The sequence below is a fragment of the Musa acuminata genome, chromosome BXJ1-7, assembly GCF_036884655.1.
Source record: "Musa acuminata AAA Group cultivar baxijiao chromosome BXJ1-7, Cavendish_Baxijiao_AAA, whole genome shotgun sequence".
In the NCBI taxonomy this organism is placed as follows: domain Eukaryota; kingdom Viridiplantae; phylum Streptophyta; class Magnoliopsida; order Zingiberales; family Musaceae; genus Musa; species Musa acuminata.
In genome coordinates, this window is record NC_088333.1 from 41179794 (window position 1) to 41204022 (window position 24229).

The 24229-nt window shown below is 36.5% G+C and overlaps 3 protein-coding genes and 1 long non-coding RNA gene across 7 annotated transcripts; 2 read left to right on the forward strand and 2 right to left on the reverse strand.

Annotated features, from left to right (window-relative positions):
* Positions 1-358: 358 nt before the first annotated feature.
* On the forward strand, positions 359-7462 carry LOC135585273 (uncharacterized). 2 transcript variants are annotated; one of them, XM_065193237.1, is made up of 8 exons: positions 359-539; positions 1563-1839; positions 3589-3660; positions 4385-4452; positions 5315-5462; positions 5549-5632; positions 6194-6280; positions 7112-7462. In XM_065193237.1, exons 1-8 carry the CDS (start codon positions 499-501, stop codon positions 7115-7117), a joined length of 783 nt encoding a protein of 260 aa, XP_065049309.1. In that variant the 5' UTR covers positions 359-498; the 3' UTR covers positions 7118-7462. The 2 variants fall into 2 exon arrangements, with proteins under 2 accessions (XP_065049309.1, XP_065049308.1); XM_065193236.1 differs by lacking the exons at positions 6194-6280; positions 7112-7462 and having other exon boundaries at positions 5549-6187.
* A 1128-nt stretch (positions 7463-8590) lies between these two features.
* On the reverse strand, positions 8591-13241 carry LOC103993004 (uncharacterized). The gene is made up of 5 exons (XM_009412935.3): positions 12964-13241; positions 12597-12843; positions 11762-11820; positions 10350-10531; positions 8591-8980 (listed from the first exon to the last, which is right to left on the reverse strand). The coding sequence occupies exons 1-5, from the start codon at positions 12967-12969 to the stop codon at positions 8905-8907; spliced, it is 570 nt and encodes a 189-aa protein (XP_009411210.3). The 5' UTR covers positions 12970-13241; the 3' UTR covers positions 8591-8904.
* Positions 13242-13692: 451 nt separating this feature from the next.
* Positions 13693-18877, reverse strand: LOC103992675 (putative metallophosphoesterase At3g03305). Of its 3 annotated transcripts, none has more exons than XM_018829417.2 (5): positions 18389-18877; positions 16530-16771; positions 14815-16140; positions 14566-14711; positions 13693-14251 (listed from the first exon to the last, which is right to left on the reverse strand). In XM_018829417.2, the coding sequence occupies exons 1-5, from the start codon at positions 18684-18686 to the stop codon at positions 14218-14220; spliced, it is 2046 nt and encodes a 681-aa protein (XP_018684962.2). In that variant the 5' UTR covers positions 18687-18877; the 3' UTR covers positions 13693-14217. The 3 variants fall into 3 exon arrangements, with proteins under 3 accessions (XP_018684962.2, XP_009410750.2, XP_009410749.2); XM_009412475.3 differs by having other exon boundaries at positions 14566-14771; positions 14886-16140; positions 18389-18876; XM_009412474.3 differs by having other exon boundaries at positions 14566-16140; positions 18389-18876.
* Positions 18878-19042: 165 nt separating this feature from the next.
* On the forward strand, positions 19043-21550 carry LOC135679458 (uncharacterized). Its single transcript, XR_010515262.1, has 3 exons — positions 19043-19115; positions 19860-19978; positions 21347-21550. It is a non-coding gene; the product is annotated as an uncharacterized LOC135679458 (long non-coding RNA).
* The last annotated feature ends 2679 nt before the right edge of the window (positions 21551-24229 follow it).

Genomic DNA, 24229 nt, shown 5'->3' on the forward strand with positions numbered 1-24229 from the left:
ACCTTTATTCATCACACCAACAACTATCTCATCAGAAAATTAAAAAGTTAGTACACAATAAGTCACTTCCTTTATTAAGGGAGAGTTCTGAACAGCAACTGTGAAATGGAGCTCTAAATTTAAGACTTTCCTCCAACAAATTCTGACAGATCCCAGTTTTTCTGACTCACATAATTTTCTTCCTTACCAACTGTGCCATATTCCATCCTCATAGTTTATTACCCACCAGGCAATTAGCACCAAATGGTATTATTTTATTTGGATTAATAAAAAAAGCCAGCTTAATCTTAAGTGTCCTCTCAATGATTCCTAATCATGTGAATGCTGATACATTTTCTTTTGGATAATGCAGTTTGAAGGCCTATTGTTGCTTTCTTCAGAGTTGGAGAAAGAAAGAGAACATGACTGACAGTTGACTTGAATATGAGTTGTCTCCAAATGACGCGACTCAGATAAGATTTCAAACCTGCCATATATTGTCTTCAGATTGCTCTCTGGATGACCTTGGAGACTGAGCATGGGTGTGACAATCAAGTCAGGTAAGTTTTTATGTGGAGGTAGGATTGGATCATTTGGATGCATGTTAATTAATGATGGCTTACTATTAGCTGACATATTTTGCCAATCATGTTCTCCATCCATCACATAAACTATGCTAATCCTTGGAATTGACTGAGCCACACCCAGTGTACCACCCACCCACTCCACCAATGAGAGAGGAGAGAGGATAAGAGCTTTTGGTGATTCCGAATTCCGTCTCACAGATTGATGTCATTATGGGAGCATCTCCCACTTCCCATCCCAGTGAAGGCTAAGTCTCTGCTGTTTCCACACAATAACTTTCTTCTCCTTATAAATTTACATAGCTACAGTTAGACATGCATTAAAGGCCACACACCAAACCATATTCTTTCCTAACAATTTATAATTTAAATAACAGGAAAAAGAAATTAAGAGGATAATGTTTCCTAACAATCCTATGTTATGTTATTCCTGTAAAGAAAAATATTAAAATTTAATAAAAAGAAAATATTAGTCTTAATTGGTTTTTGTTGGAGTGCTTTTCCCATTAGATTTTACATATATGATGTTTCTGTTAAAAAATAAGAAATTGGGATTAGTAAATTATTAAATATAAAAGATTTGATTTTTTTTTATATGTGATATTAGCACCTCTCTTTATCTTTCAAAACATGGGTTGTTTGAAGTAGATTCCTAACAAATACTAAAATAAACAATATCTTATTTTTTTACTGCTAGATTTAAATCTTAATTTGGAGACAAAAAGATACAATTGTAGAGCTATTTCTCACCAACATAATAATGTTCAAATTTTTAATATCTTAATTTAAAATATTTCAATGAATCATTATGTCTTGGAAAATCTTGCTAGCAAAAAAGTTCTTTTAGGTAAGGGTAATACGGTCACATCAGATCAGTGAGCGGAGGGGTAATTTAGGTATTTTGGTTTTTTTTTTGTGTGTTTCCTATTGTGCCTTTAATTAAAAAGATCATCTTTTTATCTCGTATTTTGTTTGCTTTCTCCTCTGTTCTTGAAACAGAGCAAGCATTGTAGAAGAACCAGAAGGAGAGATGGTAGGGCATTTCATGGTCTGCGTCGACGGGATCATCGCCTCGGCGGCGTGCTTCGAGCCCGTGAATCCCGGAGGTTCTCCTCAGGCGGACGGCGGGGCGGTGGAGGAGGGGTGCTCGGTAAGCAGGACGGCCATCGCCGGTCACAAGAAGAAGGGAGGTGAGATGATCGAGTGCAGAATATGCCAGGAGGAAGGGGACGAGTGCGACATGGAAACCCCTTGCGCTTGTAATGGAACCCTCAAGGTCTTCCCCTTCTCCCCCTCTCTCTTCCCTCCTACCATTCCTAAGGGACATTTGCTTCTCTCGTTCTCGCAAATCTTATTTCCCCCTAAACATTGTTTTCTGAAACCATTTAATTAAAAATTCTTTAAGTTTTCTTCTGAGCTAACGATGCAGTAATATTTCTGTTCAAAAGAGTTTCCTTTCTTTCCTCTCCTCTTTTTGAGTTTTTATTTTTTGTTTTTGTTTGTAGTAATCTTTTTCCTCTACACATGCAAAGGATGCTTGGCTTTTTTGTTGTAACTGTAAAATCCTCAAAACTTGTTTGGAATGTTACATCTCCTTATGCTTCATGTCCTACCCGCATATGATATTTTTATGGAAGTTTTTGACATCCGTTTTAGTGCTGATATTGATTGCAATGTATGAGATCTTAATCTTTTTCCAAATTTTGTAGTTATCATTTAAAACGAAATCTGTATGTCTGACGCTTTTAATTGAGGTAAAGGGCGACATAAGGTTTCCATTTAATTTTTTTTTCCAAATTGTTTACGGAGGTAATAACTTTGGTTCTTGTGAAACTTATTTGTATTTGTATTTTTTTATACATGTAGAGGGTGTGTACCATTTTTTGTATGGAGGGGGTAAATCTGAAAGACATGGTTTTTATTTTCTTCTTCCCTTTTAATGCTTTTAGAGGTTGTATCTACACATGCATCATACTGTGCTTGCACTAAATAGCTTTATGTATATTGGCGTTCGACATCTCTTCGGACAAGCAGAGGTTTTGGGCGATTGCAACCCATGGCACTGCTATCAATGTTATCGTTTTTCATATGTATTGAATATGCTTGTCTTTGGAATTCAGTTTTATGTTGGTGTTCATATATTTTAGACAACAGAAAGCTGTAAGGTCCCCAAGGCTGCACATATCTTTTCCCACCAGAACTCTGTTGAGGGAAACACCACTAGCCCAGTCGAACAGGGTTCTGGAGGATGATTGACTAAATGTTGCAGAACCCTTCAGCATTACCTGAGGAAAAAAAATTACAAAATGGTTGTTGAAAGTAAATTTACTAGGACTGGAACATGATGCACCAAGTATCCAAGAAAAAGTTACGAAAGGCTGACACACAAAAGAAGTTCATACATCATGCAAGGAGAGTTGTCTGTTGTGCGGTAGCCATGTTACAGAAATTTTAGGGCAAAGTGGCTTAAAAGAAACAATTGAAGGAAATGCCAAAGAACGTTAATAATTTATGACCTTGATTTTACTTAGATGGACCAAGGTCAGTTATTTGTGTTACTAGAAAAATGAGCTACTTTTAGATTGATAGTTATCTGTATACTAACTTGTAAATCAGCTCTCTCTAATAAAAGGTTATGTTAGTCATTATTGTTCACTGTGTGCATCGATTTCATATGAACTGTTTAGCATTCTAATGTATTCGTCAGATTAAGTGGGTTGTCAGGTTCCTTTGCAGTCCGCCAACTCTCAGTAATTTCTTTTGATGAAACAAACTCTCAGTATAGTGATATCATGCCTTCTTTTAACCGAGACAATTGGAGTTCTATCTCTCCTGTATCTTATTCTTCTTTATCTACCTGTGAATGGAGCTTTTGTTTCAGTAGGCAGTCAATTTTTTTATTGTTGTTCAATCTTGTGAGCTTCTGGAAAGTAGGATTTGTGAATATTCTTTTGTTTCACATCATGGTCAAGTATGATTACAATGACAATTGTTGGTTGACTTGTTATTTGGTTTTTTCTTGCAGTTTGCCCACAGGAAATGTATTCAGAAATGGTGCAATAAGAAAGGGAATATCACTTGTGAAATCTGCAACCAGGTTGGGCTTCAAGATGCTGATCTCCATCCTCCTCCTCTTCTCTCTCTCTCTCTCTCCCCCCCCTTTCACAGAGAAAAAAAAAGAGAACTTAGATGTAGCTAAGTTTCCTACAGTTGGCTATTTCCAACAGACTTGTGCAAGTTCAGGCTATGCTGATTATCTTCACAGCAAGGCCAACCTGGACCTGCTTCCCTCTTTCAGTTTCAATCTAACAAATCACACTTTTGGGTTGCTGCAAACACCTCTCTGCAACTCTATCCTGTGTCAAACATTTTCTTTTCACTGCAAACCACAGAATGGAGGAACCATCGTTTGCCATTCCTACTTTGAGATTTCATTGAATACCCAAAATGGTATTCTTTCAAGAAAGGTATATGCTTTAGCTAGGCTGATGACAGAGTCAGACCACATATAACTATTTCTGTATACGAGCCACCCAAATAACAATAAGGCAAATGACTGTAACTGTAAGCATGCATACTTTAGGATAGTGATTCATATGTGACTAGTACCTGATGATCATGATGACGTCCTCTTTTGGTTAAACACATATTTATGTGTGGTCATAAAGGTTCATCTTGTTTAGAAGGCACAAAGTAGTGGTATTTGTCTTGTTAAGTGGTTGCCTTGATAAGTGGTACTTGTCTTGCTTACTTTATATTATCATATTATTTGTCTCTTTTTTGGCTGTTAAAGCATTTACTGGAATGCTTTGCTGTTACAGGTTTTTGCCCCAAATTATTCTGTTCCCCCAAGCAGACCCAGTCCCGATGTAATTGCTATTGACATCAGGTACTTCTTGACAATGATCTCATTTTTTTTAATTTTTTTGTCAGAGTATTACGCCATACAAAATCAGATGAATTTTTTGAAGTCACAGAATCAGTGTGAAGAAATGTGTGGTTAGGTGGCTTCAGCATCTACTATGAATTATTTTGTCTATAGCAAATAACTGATATTATGTTGGAACAGATAACTTGTAGTTTTTGCCCACAAAAAGGATTTACAAAGTTTTCTTGCCAAGACTTCTATATGCAGTTAACCAGGCAGAAGCGTATACAAGAGGTTTCATGACAAGATTTGTCACAAACTAAAAGCAAGAGCATTTTCCTGAATAAGAAGATCTGGCTATTAAACCTTCTATATGGTGTTGATTGTCACTGATCTTTTACTTTCTCGTGGAGCAACATGATCCCAATGATTAGTGACAATTTACATCAAAGTTTCTACCTAGTTTTGGTAGCTCCACTCTGTAGTTTTATATAAATTTTAGTTGAATTATATTCTGTTGTAGGTAAATGAATTTTTACTTGCAACATGCTGTGTTGGGCTACCGTGGTCTTTGCCTGTTAGACTATTTCAATTCTGACAGAAGTGTGTTGTCCATCGGTGACAGAAGTGTGTTGTCTATCGGTGACATTATAATCGGATTTGGGTGGCTGCAGTTTTGTCAATAAAATACATTATACCTCCATCTTACATAAATCCAAGCACCATATTATGTGATCAGAAAGCCCACTGCTTGAGTTAAAGAATTACAGCCTTATTATTTGAATGCACTTGTTTGGCAATCAACTTTACATGATAATGAGATATTATTTCCTTTCCATGATTCTTCAATCATGAGCCTAATCCTTTACTTGTTTTTTGTCAGGCAAAGTTGGGGTTCACGGTTTGATCTTCGTGATTCCCATTTTCTCGCCATAACTGCTGCAGAGCAGGAGTTACTAAATGCAGAATATGAGGATTATGCAGCTGCAAGTGCCAGTGGAATTGCCTGTTGCCGCACTGTTGCTTTAATTGTATGCTTTATTGTTGCATTACAAAAAGTATATTTTACTTGTAGCTACGAAGCATGGAAGTTAAGATGGTTTGTGGTCTTTTACAGTTGATGCTTTTGTTGCTTGTTCGACAAATTTTTAATTCGTCGAGGGAAGTTGGACTGATGCAGGACATATCGGCATTGTTCAATGTAAGAACTTTTTTCTATCTTTTGAAATATCAATGTTATGTTATAGAACTTACTGCCAACGTGTCTCTTAACATGAAGAATCACATTGCTCACTTCCTTTTTTCCCCCCAACTAGAATAATTTCTAGTAGGATGAAATCCTACATAGATAACAGTCTAAGTCCATCCTGTACATATTCCTTATGGAAACTGAAAAAATAATTTATATATTTTATTTCCTCGAAGTAGAGTTGCAGTGAAGTTGCCTTGCAGTGTTATTTTAGGTGTTTGGAATGGTAGTTCTTCTGTTCATGTGCACTAGGAAATAGGTTATGGTTCTATTTTTGTTTCCTACGAGTGCCGGCTACTGAACAAGAGCAAGATGCTATAAATAATAAGTCAGAAGATGATCATTTGAGATTGAATTCTCTGACCTTGCAAAATCTGGTGCCATTGAGGTAATGATCTGTGTTGGTGCAAGTTATGTCATGAATGCAATTCAAATGTTTATTATGGTTTCGTATCCCATTGCTGTTATATTTTTTGCTTGAGAAATCTAAAATCTTTGGTCATTTACTTGCAGGTATCTCTCCAGTTCGTTGGCTTTTTCCTACCGTGCTATGTGATCGCACGTTCCTGCTACTTTATACAAAGCCGTAGGAGGCGGCAGGTATGCTGTAAATATGTTGAAGTTCTTGGAAAATTTGGTGTGTCGAGACATATGGGTCGAAGTATGTCCACTCTTATGCCATATCAAGGGTGTGGGTCAACATGTATTTAGCAATGTGATAGGTTTGCAATGTATGACATAGGATCTCACCCATAGCGTACTGGCTGGCATATACCCTTTTGCACTGGAACTAGCATCGTACTAGCACATCAAAGATGATTGATGCTTTTATGTTATTATTATTTGCTAAAACACTGGATTTTCTGGATAAATGCATACCTCTCAGTATATTGATAAGCCTTATGGTGTAAATTTTAAAGCAATGGAATTTTTTCTGTAAGTATATACACCTGAGAATACCTACGTATTCCTCAATTTAGATTTTGAATTAGTACCATCCTGGCTCCAGCTTATCACATATTCACAAGTAAAGCCCCATTCATTTGACTTGTCTGATACTTAAATGACATGGATTAAGTTCTTGCTTCATTTAATGCAAGCCAGGTTATTGACCAAATTGCTGTTGTTTTGCATGGAGGAAAATTGAAACTTGGCAATGTTAATACATGAGTAGAAGAGCATTCCTGCAAATTCAAATATCGCAGATGGTACTAGTGGTGTGCAATCACTAAACTAATGACATGTTAGTTGTGGAAAATTACTTTGAGGAAATGACATCTAAACAAGGTTAATCATTGAGATTTATAAAGTGGAGGTGGTGTAAAATGGTTTAGACTGCAACTCTTATGGAATCTGGATTTATTGATAGTGTTGCTCTTATCTACTGGTTTTTCGAGAGAGTTAATGTGCCACCTTATTATTTCTTTGCAGGTCTAGGAGTTTGTGGTGAATCAACTTGTTTCATGCAACATGCATCAAAAGGAGATCTCTCATTGTTTTCGGAGCTATGAAGCTCATCTCCTTTTTTTTCTCCACCTTGATTGTCAGGTTATGAAATCATCAAAAAAATTGATGGTCTGGGAGCGGGAAAGAATGTGATTTGTGTTCCAATGTGAATGCATTGGTTGTGTTAAGATATCAAACAACAAATCCCTTAGGAAAATGTAAATATGAAACTCTCATGTCTTTTGGTTGTGCATTTTTGTCCTGCCACATCCCAGAAGTGGGTTTGCTCTACAATTTTCTTGAAATGCAGTATCCTCCAATATCTGTTATGCTCAATGTGAAACCTTTATGTGGCAACCTGATCCAATCTCACAATATTAGCACATTTTGTAATATTGCTGGGGGGGTTAACATTTTCTACTCACATGCACTATCTTTTTTACTATTTGGATTAAATGACACTCTCTTGATCTCTAGGTGTGTGTTTTGATCTTGGCTTAAAAGATGCTCATAAATCAGATTCGATATTCAAGTTTTCCAAAGTGATTGCCTCTTTCTTGCTTAAGATTTGAAGGAACAACTTGCTCTATGGATTAGTGTGAGATGAAATTGAAGATTATACTCTAGATTGGTGGCTCAAAGTCACATTCAATAATTTTCTTTCATCTAACTCAATAAAAGATGAGGATTTAAATTTCATCCAATAAATTTGTGAAAATATCAGTTTGTTGATATTTTCACAAATTTATTGGATGAAATTTAAATCCTCTTTGCCACTAACCTATAGAAAGAAAAACTTGCTCTCTAAGTCTAACTCACTTATAAAGAGATGAGGATTTAAATTTAATCCAATAAATTTGTTAAGTTAAAGAACTTGACTAAAGATGAGGGTTCAAATAAATTTAGATCTTGACTACATAGAGGAAGGTTTTGCGATTGAAGTCCATCTTTGTCACTACCTATAGAAAGAAAAACTTGCTCTCTAAATCCATATTATCTAAATCAAGAGTCGTTTTCTCCATAACCTAATACATAATTTATTTGCTAAATACACAAATGCTCAGGTTTAAATGAAAGTGACGGCTTTAGTTATAGGTCATGAAAGCCATGACTTTGGCCCTACTGATTGATAGTAATTCCCATGTAATTCTTTCCCTGCTTCTCCAGTTGGGCTTCCACCGCTGAAAGATTTTGGATCAACGAGTGTAGAATGCACATCAAGTACGGGCAAGAGTACACAAATAAATCTTGTAATATTATTTCCTCTCTGTGTGACCTACCATAGCCATCTTAACACATGCATCCATTATTCTAAAATTTAGAACTAAATTTATTAACAAACTATGGCTTAAGCCAGCAAGATTATCCAACAAAAATAAATAAAAATAAAAATATCAAAATTTGGTTTAGCAGTCCAATCAAAATAGATTAAATTAAAAAGAGCATCCTGCTACGGTGCTGCTTGAGTCATTCTAGAATTAGAATTGCAACCAAGAAGCATAAGTTGCTGAACCTCAGTATACAAATGATAACTCATAGGATGCGTACGATACTCATGAATACTGAATAAAAAGCATTGCAGATTTTGAAGATGTTGATTACTACAAAAACAAAAAAAAAATATTACTGATGTAGTTACCAGTGTCATTCTTACTTTTATAGTGGAAATATGCAATAAATCTTATATAATTATTGAAACTCAAAGAGCTGGTGAGTGAAGCATGTAAACCCGTCGTATGTCTTTTGTCAATGCCAAAACTCTATGATGTATGGAACCTTCAGCTTACAGATACGCCAGGCTTCACTTTTTCTTTTAAAAATTGCTGAATGTGTTCACGTTTCCAGTTGTCGATTCTGTTAATGCACAGGAGAAATAAACATAAGTAATACATGCATCGCATAAAAAGCAAAGCAGACTTTGTTTCTGCATAAAATTGACAGATTAATATTTATCACCGCTACGTACAGATGATAATTTAGAGATCCTCAAATGGCTATATATACACCTACAAGAAAATACTCAGTGTAGGGCATATGCCAACATCATAGAGTCAGTTTAAAGTCTGCCAAAGATTAGCTGAATTTCTTAGGAAACTCCAAGCATCATACCTTTCATCTAGCCAAAAAAATCAGCAATAACCTGGAGTTCTGGATGTACTCATGAAACCACTAAAGTGGATTTGGATATAAGGATTTAGGTTCCAATAGTTTTGGGCATAATGGAAAACTGTAAGGCTCCCAATAAGGCAAGTAAAAATATGAAATAAGAACCAAATTGCACTTTCGGATTGATTGCCAGTTAGTCAATGATGATACATTTCCTGTCAGATAAATGGGAACTGTCTATATTAAAAGGAATAAGAAGCAGAAAAACAATTTACACCAATTATAATAGCTTACTTGACAGTAGGGGAGAACACACAACTGCAAAAATATTAGTAGAAAACATATTCAGTAACTCTTGTCTGCCCTTCTAGTCTAGCCTTTCCTGGTGCCATTAATGATTATGATCACAGGCACACTAAGAAACCACAAATTAAATTCTCTTCCTCTTTTGTAGTACAACAACAAGAATGACTGCGTTAATACCATCATAATAGACACAAGGTCCCTCCAACTTAAATCAAGACTAGTCATCTTTGAGATGATCCCTCTTCAGAAGGCTAAATTACACACACTTAAGTACATATAGTCTTCAGATTGGTGAAGTTCGACAAGGTAAAATTAAGTGGAATGTGGAATATAGAGTGCAAAATCTAGGGCAGGAAAGTAAAAAAAACCATGGGTCAGATCTGCGCTATAGGTACCAGCCAGAGTTTACTGTGTCAAGGCTGACGAGGGATGGGACACACATGTCATGCCAACATATAGCTCAGCACAGAGTCAGTGATGGTGCATGGTAGGGCTCATGCACAACATCAGTGCCGGTACATAGTACATTCCAATGGTTGGGCATCATGGAGAGAGCAACTGACACTTTAATTATTGCAAGAAAGCATATGAAAGAAATGATGGAAATTGTACAAATGCAAGAGCAAACTACGGCTTTGAATCCTCTCATGTTCATTAGTAAAAAAATCTCAGAATAACTTAAAATGGTGAAATTACCATATGCCAATATTATATAATGTAGTAAAATCTCAATATTATTATGCAACAGATGATCTCTCAAAAAGAGTTCAAGGGGCACAAAAAAAATTAAAGAAGCATTCTTAGAACTGACCTTATGGTTTCCTTTTCATTACCCTCACTGTCCAGCATGATAAGTTTCGGTGGGGATGCATAAGCATATTTGAATTTGACATATGAGAATTCATCTTTCTCTTCTTCTATAAATGCTGCAACTTCAGGATAGAACATCAACTTCCTCATGCATACCTCTAAAATTGCACCCAAGAACGTAACCTGCAGTTGTTTCGAAGTTAGCCACACTTCAATTAATTGAAGGAGAATTTGCAATTTTTCCAGCGATCCATCATGTTTTGCTGATTTTAGGAGGAAAAAAGATGCATGACTACTATTAGATTTGCAAATTCTAATTTTATTCACAAATTAGACTTAATTTTGTACAATAATCTCGTGCCTATATCACAATTTTTTATTCACAATCCCAATCAAGACTGTTCAGTCTTGATAAAATGCTACATAGCACAGAGAAGAATGATTCTGAACTTTCTAGATTTGCTTTAAAGCTCTTATTTAAACATCAAATGGGGTGAAATTCATTGTGTAATAGTGGCATATTAAACTTATTAGATAAGTATAAGTATTAAAGCCTTGTGAAAAAGTTCTAAAAGAAACAATTCACTACCTTAGACAATAGTGAATGGCATTAAGAGGAAAACAATAGTTGTTCAAAGTTCCCTCCATATAGCAGACAACAATTTGCCCAATCTCAGGGTACATCTACAGTTCTACTCACTGGGTTTAACCCCTCTTCCTCCTCTAGAAGAGGTTCCATGTTCAAATCTTGCTATGATGTCAACTTTTCTATTCTTCTTAAAAAGGCTTCTCAGGTTACACCAAGATGATTCTATATGTACCACCAAACAAACAAAAAACTTCTATTTTCTCAAAAAAGGTAATGCAAGATTCGCAATAATTCAACTCATTCAAGGAATTTATTACAGAGAGCATAGTCAGTATCAGATTACCAGACTTGTTACAGCATAAGTAATATCATCAAACAAGTCCTTGCCTGTGAGACAGTATGAATTACATGGAGGCATATCTAGTAAGGAGAACATCAGGTAACATCCTGCCAAGTGACCTATGATGCCATTGCATCTAAATTGTCATGATATATATGGAATATATCTTAATCATTCAATATTAAGCATCTAGAGACCACTCCGTTGGAGCTACAAGCTTCCTCATCAATTTGATACCACTTTATACTATGCAACCTAACATGAAGCTTAGCTCACTAGGTTAGAGCGAAAAGATTGGTTCCATTGAATGTGAATCATCTGAGGAACATTAAACGATCAAAAGGGAAAATAGGCAAGAAATGCAAACAAAAAATAAAGTGCATATTCAATTAGTGGCAAAAAATTAATAAAACTCATAGAAGACATGCACAAGCCTCACATTTGTCAGGTTTGAGGAGCAAGATGATTAATCTGTACCATGTACCTTACTTAAGGAATCATCGGAATCCTCTGAGCAACATTTACGACAATCTGATACCAATTCTGCAGTCAAAATTTAATGAAACACTTAGCAAATCATCTTTCTAAAGCATCTGACTTCATAGGATTTGTTTTACTGATATTTTAATGCATATAAGTCATCGTGTATTACATATCACTAGCTACAATTTTGTAAATTGAGATAGCACCAACCAAGGATTGAAATATCATACCGTACCGAAGTTTCAACGTTCGCTTAGTATGATACGATACTATATACCAAACGCTATACCGCTCGATATATATATATATATATATATATATATATATATATATATATATATATATATAATTTATTATTTTTTCATTCCGTCCGTTCTGGACAGTATTATTCGAAATTATATACATTGTGCATGTTTGGTATATGTTTTAATTTACTAAAAGAGGAGGGTTGAGTTAGACAACTCATAATCAACAAAACACTTTCTTAGATTTTATGACCATGGATCTCTAAATCCAACCGTCCCACGTCCTCAGCCAAAAAATAAACAATGTAATAATCACCAAAAGGCAAACCAATTCTAACTGTCAAAACAATCTAATCTACAGGTGATACATGTAAAAAAGAAAGATATCAGAATGATAGAAAACAAGCACTTCAAGATCGCAGCAGAACCTAGGGTTTGTTCTGATCTATGTTTTCGACATCAAGAACCGACTAAAAGGAAGAAGGGGATCGAAAGATGCACGCGAATCCGCAGCGCGGGTACGAATCGGGGGCGAGAGAGAGAGAGAGAGAGAGAAGAGGTAAGGGCCTAATCGAGACGAGGAGGATGTACCTTTATCCTTGACGTACTCGCCGAGGGTGTTACAATCGGAGCAGAGGGCGAGGCCCGTGAACCCCAAGTCCTCGCACTCCTTGGCCCCGAGGCGCTCTCCAAGTCCAAAGATGGCGCCGGCGAGCAAAAGGACGAGGAGACAACGCAGGGCTGCGGAGTGTGGAATCATCTGTCGCCCGCTCGACTCGCTCCTGAGCATCTTTGCCCAGCGTCTCAGATGACGGTTATGACGGGTATAAAAGACAACCTGAAACCTTCATAATCCGATATATTATATATAACGTATCGTCATTTGCTTTCATAACATATTATCAACGTTTATAACGTACGTTGTATTAAAAAGTCGAACTTAAGTCATATAACGTACCGTCATTTGCTTTCATAACAGCCTACAGTGATGGGAAGAGGAAGCAAGGAACAGAGACGAGCGAAGGAGTAAAGACGAAGCAGGATGGGAGACGTTCGACGCCCTCGGTTGGTGGAATAAAAGAAGCTACAAGTTCTGGTTGGTGTTCTGAAGCTGATGATTAAGATCAGTGCAAAGGTAACCCTATTTTTGTAGGAATGATTGATGAACTTTGCAGTGAAACTGATGAACAAAAATCACCGGTAATCTTGTTGATTTCCTAGTGAAAAGGAATAGTTTACCGAAGAGATGTCAGTGCATGCAGTTTCAATATGATCTCTTCAAACTTGAACAAATTGAAACTGAGTCAAAAGAACTACACAGAACTAATTATCTAGTTTGCAGATCAAAGCATTTGTCTAGAGTAGTTGAGCTGTGTGGCTGAATTCTTGAGAATAATTTAGACATCAAATGCTATGCTTCAGAATTCTGTGAGTTTGCTGTGGTTGACTACCACCTGCATCAGCACAAGTACCACCTGGCACTAAATTTGACCACAAGAAGACTTTTTTATATGTACCACATACTGTTCAAGTTCCACAAAAACTTGTCATCATATGGAAAGCAAGATTTACTTCATATCAAAAATGAAGTACATGGGCAAAAATTAGATCAACAATATTAAGTCCTATAGTAAATTGCTCATCCCTCAACACAAAATTAATGAAGGAAAGAAATAGTACATTGCTATTAGATCAAACTTGGAAGACTCAGAAAGGACTTATATTCAATGTTGTATATTGTCAGTGACAAAAGATGCCATAGCCTACAGTGTCATCCTATCAACACTTGTTGAAATATATTGGACTGTTTTGTGATGTTGATGGAAAAAAGACCTTTGTTTTCTGCAATAACAAAACATAGAGAGATCCTTTGGGATATGGTGTAGTACCATCCTGAACAGTCTAACAGAACAACAGCTCAATATAAGAACAAAGGTTCATTCAGCAAGATATGAGAATAGAGTCGAAATATCAGACCCATTTTTCTGTTCTCTCATGTCATCTTCCTTGTTTCTAATATCTCTAATCTTGAATTTGACATGCTACAAATATAAAACTCCATCTATCGAAGAAAACTGAGAAAAATAGCTTCACCTTTCCCCTTCTGCCAAGATGCTGACCAAATTTCATCAAAGCGACCGAGTCTTGTACACGGCATACATCAACAGCACTGGAATCATGAAGCAATAAATAGGGGAATTAAGAAACGGGTTCATGTCATACGCCCTGACCAAAGCTCTGCAATTCTGCAATTAAATTAAAAGGAATAGTGAGTAGAAGTCGTTCACATAGTCAACTGATTACTATATTTTAGCTATAGGACCGTTGTAAGTACAAGAAATTCAAGTTCCACAAAAAATAAAAGGTCCTACAACTTGTCTCTGTGTTGGAGGCAGAGGTCAAAACACAATTATATTATTAGTTTCATATAAACACTTTTTTTCTTTACGAAATCCTAGTTCAACAATTTGCAGCCAGATGGGCCTGGACCAACAAACCGCACTTAGAGAACAAGTTAGTCTTCAAGAATTGGAACAAATAAAGAATAAGACAACTTTACCTTCCAGTGCTTCCACAAAATGACTGCAGTAACAAGAAAAAGAAACTTTCTAATCCAGCGTCGACGCCATATGCAATTTGAATCACAAGAACTGGCATTCTTTGTCTGCCCATAGTTATGTTCCAAAGAATCATCCTCCTTTTTCCCTGAGAGCAAGAGATGGTACTTTCGATATGTTGTTCGTTCTGCAGCCATTGCTCCAATAACTAAAATAGTTGGTAAAACAACAAAGCAAAGATGAGGTAATACCACGACCATGACATCAGGTACCCCTAGATACTGGAGCATAGTGTTTTTGTTAAAATTTGGGACAAACCAACCTTGATAAGTCATATAAGCCACAATGCCTCTTTCAGTGAAAACATGTCCAAAGAACCAAGGGAAGAATAACAAGTAAAGCAAATACATAAGGATCCCAAACCATACTACAGTCATCCTAGGGAGTTCCATCAAAGCCAAAAATGCGCCATCAACTAAATGTTCCCTCAGACTCCTTCCAGCAAAATTAGGTCTGACATACTCATATGAGTAATTCTTCTTCCAGCACAGAAGTAAAACTTGTGGAACAAGAAGTAATGAGGTCAGAAACAAGAGGGCAGTCCAAAAAGCAGGCCAGTAAATGGAAGCCCACTGGCAACCCATTACGAAAAACTCTCTCCATGTCCAACTAACTTGTGCAGTGAGGCCATTAATAGAGAATGGCCTTAAGTCACTGTAACTAGTTTTGCCAAAAATGTCTATTGCTTCTATTTGCAGCCGATAGCGGCTAGGAGATGGGTCTTCAAATGCTCTCCAGTTCCATGGAGCAACATACAGGTCTCCTCTAGATCCATTCCCTTCAATCTTTCTCATGGAAGAATCTAGTACCACAGTAGGAGTTTCAGGCCGTGTATCATATACCTTTACTGAAACTAACACAATCTCAGTTCTTGAAAATATCAGGGTTCTTATCAGCTCGTAAGATGAGCCTCTCTTCGGCTGACATTTGAAATCATGGACAGATGAAATTCTTTGCATGAACCTTGAGTCCAAAGGAAAAGTAGGTAATATAATAGTCTCCTTGGACCCTAATCTGAAATCTAAATCAACATATGATACATGACCAGAATCAATAGCCAATATTCTCATAGCTCTACTCCATCTCCAGTCGCCCATCTCCCATTCCCAAAATTCTTTGCTGGAATTAGTACTTGAACAACTCTGTTCATCCATGTTAGTTGGAAATCCTTGATGAATGTTGAACTGATAATACTTTGTTGGATGATTTGATTGATGATGTCGTTTTAAGTTCTTGCCAAACTTCGTATGAAGATGCCCACAGAGATAAGCCGACAAGGAGTGCTTAAGGAACACATCTTTAAGACCTTGTCCATCATCTGTTAATGCTGAAAAAGACAAAGGGAAGTGCCCAAAGGCAATTTTTGTTATTGTTGATTCAGCATCCCATTGTGAAAGCTCCAAGTCTATGTTTGCAAGTAATTGGTTTGTTGGATGCCCAAACAAGTTTGTTGGGCCACGAAGACCAGTTTCCATTGTACCATCAAAGCCAACAAAAAGATGCTTCCATCCACCATTCTGCATATGAATTGAAATTTATTTATTTAGAGTTTAGGGGGAAACATCCATATAAATATGAAGGTAAGATGTTATCAAATTTTATGCTGTCTGAATGGATAAAGGTACAAAACCAACATGTTTAAATATCTAGATGATTGATATCTTGCAAATATATGGATATTCACTATGTTCCATGTTTTCAATAGACTAATTAGTTACATTTGTGAGAATAATATCTCCTATGTTGTGCAGATGGGAGACAACAGAGCTAAGCCATCAACGGTACATGAGGAATCTCAAGAAACCAGTGGATTCATCAATCTGCATATGCTCATGACAAAAGTAAACAGGAAAAGAGTGACTCAAAGGTGATGATGAATGCTGATAATGATGATTAATCAACAAACCTGCAATGTGATGCTTTGGACGTTGCCATCACGTCTTAATCTTGCATTTATACTGTACTTTTGATAGTAGTCATAAGCACCACCAGCCTTTGGTACCCCAAAGCAATCATGATTCCCTCTGACGTCATAAAAGATTTCCTTGTTAAGTCCACTTCTTTGAATGACATTGTCAAGAACATTCTGGTACTCTATCCATTCTACCTCATCTTGTTTCATGGTTAATAAATCTTTGCTTTTTCCATCTGGGATATACATAGATACAAATATGCTCTAGTTAGATATAGCAAATATATTTTAAATGTTAAAATCCTAATTTGTTTACTTAAAAAAAATGCAGGAGTTCCTACTCACTCTTTCTTATATTTTCAATTTGTTTTAGGTTTCTAACATGACACTGAAATCAAGTCACAATAATACAACAAGAAAATAGAACAGAATATGGGTGTACCAAAACATCAACTCTCATATCATTTACTTAAAATTTCAAATCACCATGCTAAAGAAAATGTTTTTGCATGCAGATGAATTGATATTCTCAAACCTTCAAGAGATGTCAGGTTAACATCAACTAAACCCCAAAATCGAACTGAACCAAACTATTCAATACAGTTCGACACATGTTTTTCAGAAATTGGGTTTCTTTCCATTTTGAATATAAAGGAACTGAGTTATTAATTCTCTACTGCTGGATCTATAAAATCCAGCTCGTCCTTATTAAATCCTTGCCTCCTATCCTACATCTCCCCAAGCACCATGAGCTTTCTCTCATTGTGTTCCCTCTCCCCACTCTTTCCCCTTTCTTTCCCATCGACAATCCTGCCAATCTCCAGAAATCCTTTGTCCTGTGTTGAGGTTTCAACCAACCATCTTCTCTTCATCTTCTACAGAAGAAGATGGGCACATGTAAATTAATCAGTGAAGAACTTATTGGTAATTTTGATACATGAGGGATATATTATGGCTTTGTAACAGATATATTATGTCTTCTTCTTGTTAATTTTCTTTTCTTTCTTCAATTTTCCCACTCACTCATTTCTGCACTTCATGATATCCGATACCAAGGATGACAGGTTTTGACAATGCCATCTTGGGCTAACTGGTGCATACATGTGCAATATGTGCCCTTGTGGAGCATCAGCAATGCCCCACTGGACCAGGTGAAAGAACTTCTGTTTTCTTTATTATTCCTAGAAGTTTCTTCCAATAAATTAATCTCAAAAGAAAGTTCCACCCATTAAGCAATTTAACTGACTGACTGAAAATGGTCCAACAAAGTAATGCAAATGAGCCTCTCAACATATACCGATCAACAGACTGAGCTCAGTTTTACTGGAGTCCTGACCACTAGAAAAATCAGAGACAAAGGAACTAGTCCTGTGTCATGTCCTTGCTTCTTACCTCTTGATGCATTTAATGTTTTTTCCAATATCCCATTCGTTGTCAACCGCAACAATTTGACATTTTTGAGGGGTTAAATATGCAATACTTTTCAGGAACCATGATGTTGAGAAAGGAGCATTCACCAATTTCACTAATATGTTGAAGAAAGAAAACACTTAGTCTGATCTATATATCGTGCCATAAAGATTACCCCAAAGGGAGATAGCACGTTCATATAAGCAAATATAGGCAAAAAGGACCCGATAAGCATGAATTCATGATGAACCACAAATCAGAGAAAAGGTAACTCCGATGGCTATTCACAATCATCAGGGTCAAGAAAGAGAGAGCAAATTTCACCCAGAACGAAACGGAACAACCATCAAAATGACATTTATTCCCCAAACTGGAAGCAGAGAACAAATTCAGGAAAGATCCAAAGAGCATACGAAACAGATCATTTGAAAGAAAGAAGTCACCGGTGAGGTCGCCGGTGATGAGGACGAGGGACGGATTAATCATAGCAAGGGCGGGGCCGACGTAGCGCCGGAGGTCGTAGGCCCTCTCTGGATGGTGGACGCTGAGGTGGAGGTCGGAGAGCTGCACCACCCACACCACCGATTTGGGCTCCCCTTCCACCTCGATCACGTTCCCCCCCGGCTTCCTCGTCCGGCCCTCGGCCTCGGACTCGGGGGAGGATCGAGAGACCGGAAGAACCAATATTGCTACGAAAACCATGACGAGGAGGTGGAGGAACCACCATTTAGCCACGTCCATGGCGTGGAAGGATGTGCGAAGAAGACGAAGATGGCCAGCAACAGAAGTGGGTTAGACCAAAGAGAAGATTTTGGACAGAATGAGATCCACAATTGAAGCAATGGAAGCCTTCCTACGTTGACATGGTGGGAAGTGGAGAAGGGGGCAAGCAGGAGGCTTCGCTACAGTGGCGGCATGATCAACTTAATGGATTGTGATGATGCAATCTCTGCCATTACATCTGTATTTGATAAGGCAGTGTATACGTTTACAAGTACGTACCGACCGGTACTTTCCGGTCCGGGTATGAACCGGTACGCGGGCCCTACCTTTTTGAGACGGTCCGGTCCGGTCATCCAAGAAATTAAGCGCGTCTCCGCTGCTCGCGGTCCAGCCCCAATCGCGAGCGGAGCGTCGTCCGCAGCTGCCGTCGACGACGACGACTACCGGGTAATATCCTATTCTCTTCTTCTTCTTCATCCTTCCTCCTCCTCCTTCTTCCTCTTCCTCCTCCTTCTTCACCGCGGCCTCTTCTTCCTTCCACTTCCTCCTCCACCTCTTCCTATGTATGACCTTCTTCTCTTCTTGAAGAACTTCATAAGTCAATTTCAGATGTGACTAAGTTTTGCATCAATGATTATTTTCTTGTTGCTTATAATGGTCAAATCTAGAAGCCTGCAACGTCATTACTAATATATGCATTTTCTTTAGCCTATTGTATGACATCCTTTTGGAGACTTTTTATCTTAGAAAACCTTGTCATATTCAAATTGAAGAAACAATAGTTTGGAGATTGCACAAGGGAAAAAAGTTAGTGTGGGAAGAACGTCTTAAAAGACACACTTGGAGAAGTTCTGGTATCTCTAAATGCTAATCAATTAAGGGATGCCTAAATGCCAAGTCAAGATAAATGCTGTGCTTCAATGTCTAAGAGGAGCAGTTACATTTAGATAAATGGCCAATGATGTGATGTCATTGGCAAGTTTGGTTGACTCCTTCCAAACCTTAATATGCTTTAGCTTAAGAAGGTCATCATCTCACAAAGACGACCTATTCCTTTATATTCTGTTCTCTTTTAGAATTGTGGCTCTTCTTCACGCTCCCTGTTTACCTTTACCCTATCAACAAAATAATTAGAATCATACAAATAATTGAGATGTATGTACTAACTAATATGTTCCTTTTCTTGGTCAGGGAAAGCTGCAGTCATGGTCAAATCAAATGTTGCTGCTGAAGTTGTATATGATCCTTCAAATTCTCATTCTTATATATCTCGTTCCAGATTGTATGCTAGTGAAAAGTGGAACTTCATGGTATAACATGATTCTCTTGTTCTGAATACTGAAAAAGAATGTTAAATGCTAATTTAGATGCCCTTTTAAGAAATTTATGATTGTAAGAGATATCTGTTCTTGAATATTCTTATGCTTCATGAGTTAATCCTGTGAGAGTACAGATCTGGTAAACCTAGAGGAAGAAGAATGTAGTTGGTTGTAGTTGGTACTTACAGACAAATTCTACCAATATTTGCAGTTTCTCTTCATATTTCTGTTTGTGTTCTCGTGTACCCGGTAATCCATGGGCATGATTGGTTGAAAAATTGATGTTCCATGAATTTGAACATTTAACTGGCAAAATCAGATGTTGCTAAATATTGTAACTGGCAAGCTTTCAGATGGCATAACTTGTAGTACAGATTTTTTGGTTCAGTTATCTTGGACTTGTTAGATGGATCCTTTGAAACTTTACTATTCATACCTTATGATCCAAGATCAGAAATAAGTCTGAAGGCACTGCTATAATTTCGTAATATTTTTTATGTAGTCTGATTTTGGTTTACTTAAATTAAGTGTATTTCTTATATTAGATATGCTAAATGAGATTTGAATAATATTTGAGTTTTGGTGCTTCAAATTGATCGGAAGTTCTATTTTGAGTAGAACAGTACTACCATAGGTTCTTATAGCCATCAAAGGCAAAAGGACCTTACTAAAAGGAGGATGTTGTTTCGGATAAAATAGAGGAATTGAAGAATTATGCATGATTATTGCATAAGTATAATTGTTGTGGTTGGTCTCCACTTATTATATTATCTTTTTTTATGATATTTTTATGAAGAACATCTTAATCTCTCTTCGTAAGTGATGGAAAAGTTTAAAGAAGCAATAGTGACACTACAGACTTCTTCATTGTATAAGTTGACTTTTATTCATCTCTTGGATCAAATTTTAATTGTGTTCTAGGTCAACCATCTAGGACTTCTATGTGGTTCTATATAATTTAGTAATTACAGTGCTTGCTAAGGTTGATAGGCATTGTTTTATTATAGATAAGTTGGGGTTCATATTACATGTAGGAAGTATTGTTATTGAAGCTAGAATTAGTGAAACTAGGGGAATCATAAATTGATGTGAAAATTGTGATTTCCTTCAAGAAAATTACACAATTTTTGGTGGATTTTATGTATGATCTTATTATCTTCTTGAAGAACTTTATAATTCAATTTTAGATGAGACTAAAATTTGCATCGATGGTTCTTTTCTTGTTGCTTATAATGGTCAAATGTAGAAGCTGGCAACATCATTACTAGTATATGCAGTTTCTTGTATTAATCATGTTCACTTATACTATCCCAGTAATTAACTTGCTCTTTTACTTACTTAACTTGCTTTCTTCTGCAGTCACGAAACCTTGCAGATATTTATAGGAAGCCAATATCTAAAGAATATATTGATCATTCTGACAGTGAGAATGAGGAGATGGGCATTAGGAAAATATTGAAAGACCGTTGAATACTTGGGTATGGAGCTTTATAATTCCAAAAATTGTATCATATAGTTTATATCTCAGATTTTTTATGAAATCATGTGTTAGTAAGACACCAACCTTTCTTGAGTATTTTGCATGTATAGATATAGTATGTATGAAAATCGAGGAACTCATTTATTTGGGGCACCTCAGGAGGTTCATCCAAAGGAACCGGGAACCTTCGCCCCAACCTCAACGGTCTATGAAGAGGTAAATCAATGTCATCATCAACGGATCTATCTCGAGAAGAGATAGCTCCTCGGGTCGCAAAGCATATACCTAAGCTACCATCAAAAAGTGTCCAAAGTTTGAAGATGACTCAGAAATAACTTTCAAGGAAGAGGAGACAGAGTACCTCGATGATGCCCTAGTGGTTTCCATAAAAATGATTTAACGCTCGAGTGAAGAGGGTTATGATTGACACAAGTAGTTTTGTTGACATTCTCTTCTTTAACGATTTTTTAAAAACTTAGGCTTTCAGCTAATAATCTCACCCTTATGACTTTTTAATGACAAGGTTCATTAGCGACTCCATCTCCTCGCTCTAGACCATGAGCCTACATGTCATGTTTGGAGATGAGCCTTACATCAAAATGATGATGACCAAATTTATGGTGGTTGATATCCCCTTGGCATACAATATAATCATAAGTTGTCTCGTACTTAATAGGCTGAGGGTAGTGGTGTTGATCTACCACATGGTGATGAAATTCTCAACAAGGACCGGCATCGAAAAATTGAGAAGCAACTTAAGGGAGTCATGCCAGTGCTATCTGATGACGGTTTCTCTATCGAAGAGGATCCAACCTGAGGCATCACTAATAATGGACCCTCAAAATTCTGCTAAGTCCTTGGACAAAGCATGGAGAAAGTCCTGAACAAAGTTCATCCCAATGAAGTTGCTTATTGAGGCACCCTTGGACAAAGCCCATCCCAATTAGGTCATCAAGATCGAGGCGACTTTCTAAGGAAAAGCGAGTGCAACTCATAGATTTTCTTGGGGAGAACACTGAGGTGTTTATATGGTCACTAAGAGACATATCGGGAATCACCTCAAACGTGTCTCAACACCACCTGAACATATCCTCCTAGGCTTGACCATTGAAGCAAAAGTCTTGCAAGTTTGCTCTTATCGCTAATAGGTGATTAGTGATGAAGTAGATAAGCTGTTATGAGCGAGGTTTATTGTCGAGGTGCAGTATCCCTCCTCCCCCCCTCCCCCCCTCCCCCCAAATGGCTAGTTAATATTGTACTAGTTAAAAAGTCTTAATGGAAATTGAAGGATATATGTTGATTATATCAATCTTAACAAGATATGTCTGAAGGATAACTACCCTCTCCTCAGATCGATCAACTTGTTGATGCTATTTAAGGTTATGAGCTCCACACATTTATAGATGTATTCTCGGGACATAATCATATAAGGATGACACCATATGATTGAGAATACACCTCTTTTATCGTTGACCAAGACATATATTATTATCGTGTCATGTTATTTGGGTTAAAAAATATAGACGTAACATATATTTAAATATCAGAGAAACACTAGGATCTATGTAGATGATATGATTATCAAAAGCAAATGAGCTGATTCATATTTGATAGATTTTGTGGAGACAATTCAAATTTTAATGAGGTCCAAAATACGTCTTAACCCATCGAAATGAGGTTCTAATGTTCAATTGGTCTGTCATTTTCTTTTTGTTTCTGGAATATAACGATGGTCATTCCTCTCCTGCTTCTTGATCACACATGTGCTACTGCTAGTAATCGTGCCACTCTTTGCCCTCCTTCCCCTTCTCCTTGCTCTCGTCTCCTCCTTCGTCACTCAACCCATCCTAAATGAGGTGTGGTGTGCTGTGACAGGATTTTTAAGTTCCTTTATCCGCTTTTACCTTGAAACTGAGCTGCGGCTGACTTTTAAATCCCATCGAAGGAAGGATGAGGTTTTCGTCTTTTCTTTTCCCCGTTCTTGATGTTGCATAATATTTTGATGCTATTGACCTTTTCCTGCTTTGTCTCGGTCAATGACTTACCCGTCTGTGATTCTTCGCGCTTGCCTGCGTCTTTGAATTCCGTTTCAAACTGTTCTTATTATCCCTCGTCATGCATGTGGCACTAGCGAAGCCTTCCGTCGCATGCTTTTGTCCACGGTAATTATAGATTAATTCTGTAATTAATTATATTTAATATTTTAATATTTATATTTTAAAAAATTATATCGGTATTCTTATATTTATGAAAACGAGACATTTAATTAATTCTGTAATTAATTATATTTAATATATTAATATGTATATTTTAAAAAATTATATCGGTATTCTTATATTTATGAAACTAAATATTTAATTAATTCTGTAATTAATTATATTTAATATTTTAATATTTATATTTTAAAAAATTATATCGGTATTCTTATATTTATGAAAACGAGACATTTAATTAATTCTGTAATTAATTATATTTAATATATTAATATGTATATTTAAAAAAATTATATCGGTATTCTTATATTTATGAAACTAAATATTTAATTAATTCTGTAATTAATTATATTTAATATTTTAATATTTATATTTTAAAAAATTATATCGGTATTCTTATATTTATGAAAACGAGACATTTAATTAATTCTGTAATTAATTATATTTAATATATTAATATGTATATTTTAAAAAATTATATCGGTATTCTTATATTTATGAAACTAAATATTTAATTAATTCTGTAATTAATTATATTTAATATTTTAA

Excerpts from the sequence above, each read along its gene's own strand:
- LOC135585273 (XM_065193236.1), top strand. The coding sequence starts at position 499 with ATGACCTTGGAGACTGAGCATGGGTGTGACAATCAAGTCAG. Across the intron at positions 1,840-3,588 it reads CTTGTAATGGAACCCTCAAG|TTTGCCCACAGGAAATGTAT; the intron begins GTCTTCCCCTTC and ends TTTTTCTTGCAG. Across the intron at positions 3,661-4,384 it reads CTTGTGAAATCTGCAACCAG|GTTTTTGCCCCAAATTATTC; the intron begins GTTGGGCTTCAA and ends TTGCTGTTACAG.
- LOC103993004 (XM_009412935.3), bottom strand. Across the intron at positions 11,821-12,596 it reads CGAGTACGTCAAGGATAAAG|AATTGGTATCAGATTGTCGT; the intron begins GTACATCCTCCT and ends TTTTGACTGCAG. Across the intron at positions 8,981-10,349 it reads AATGAAAAGGAAACCATAAG|AATCGACAACTGGAAACGTG; the intron begins GTCAGTTCTAAG and ends GTGCATTAACAG.
- LOC103992675 (XM_009412474.3), bottom strand. The coding sequence starts at position 18,686 with ATGGACGTGGCTAAATGGTGGTTCCTCCACCTCCTCGTCATGGTTTTC. Across the intron at positions 16,772-18,388 it reads CATCACCGGCGACCTCACCG|ATGGAAAAAGCAAAGATTTA; the intron begins GTGACTTCTTTC and ends TGTATATCCCAG. Across the intron at positions 14,252-14,565 it reads TTTTGTGGAAGCACTGGAAG|AATTGCAGAGCTTTGGTCAG; the intron begins GTAAAGTTGTCT and ends ATTTAATTGCAG.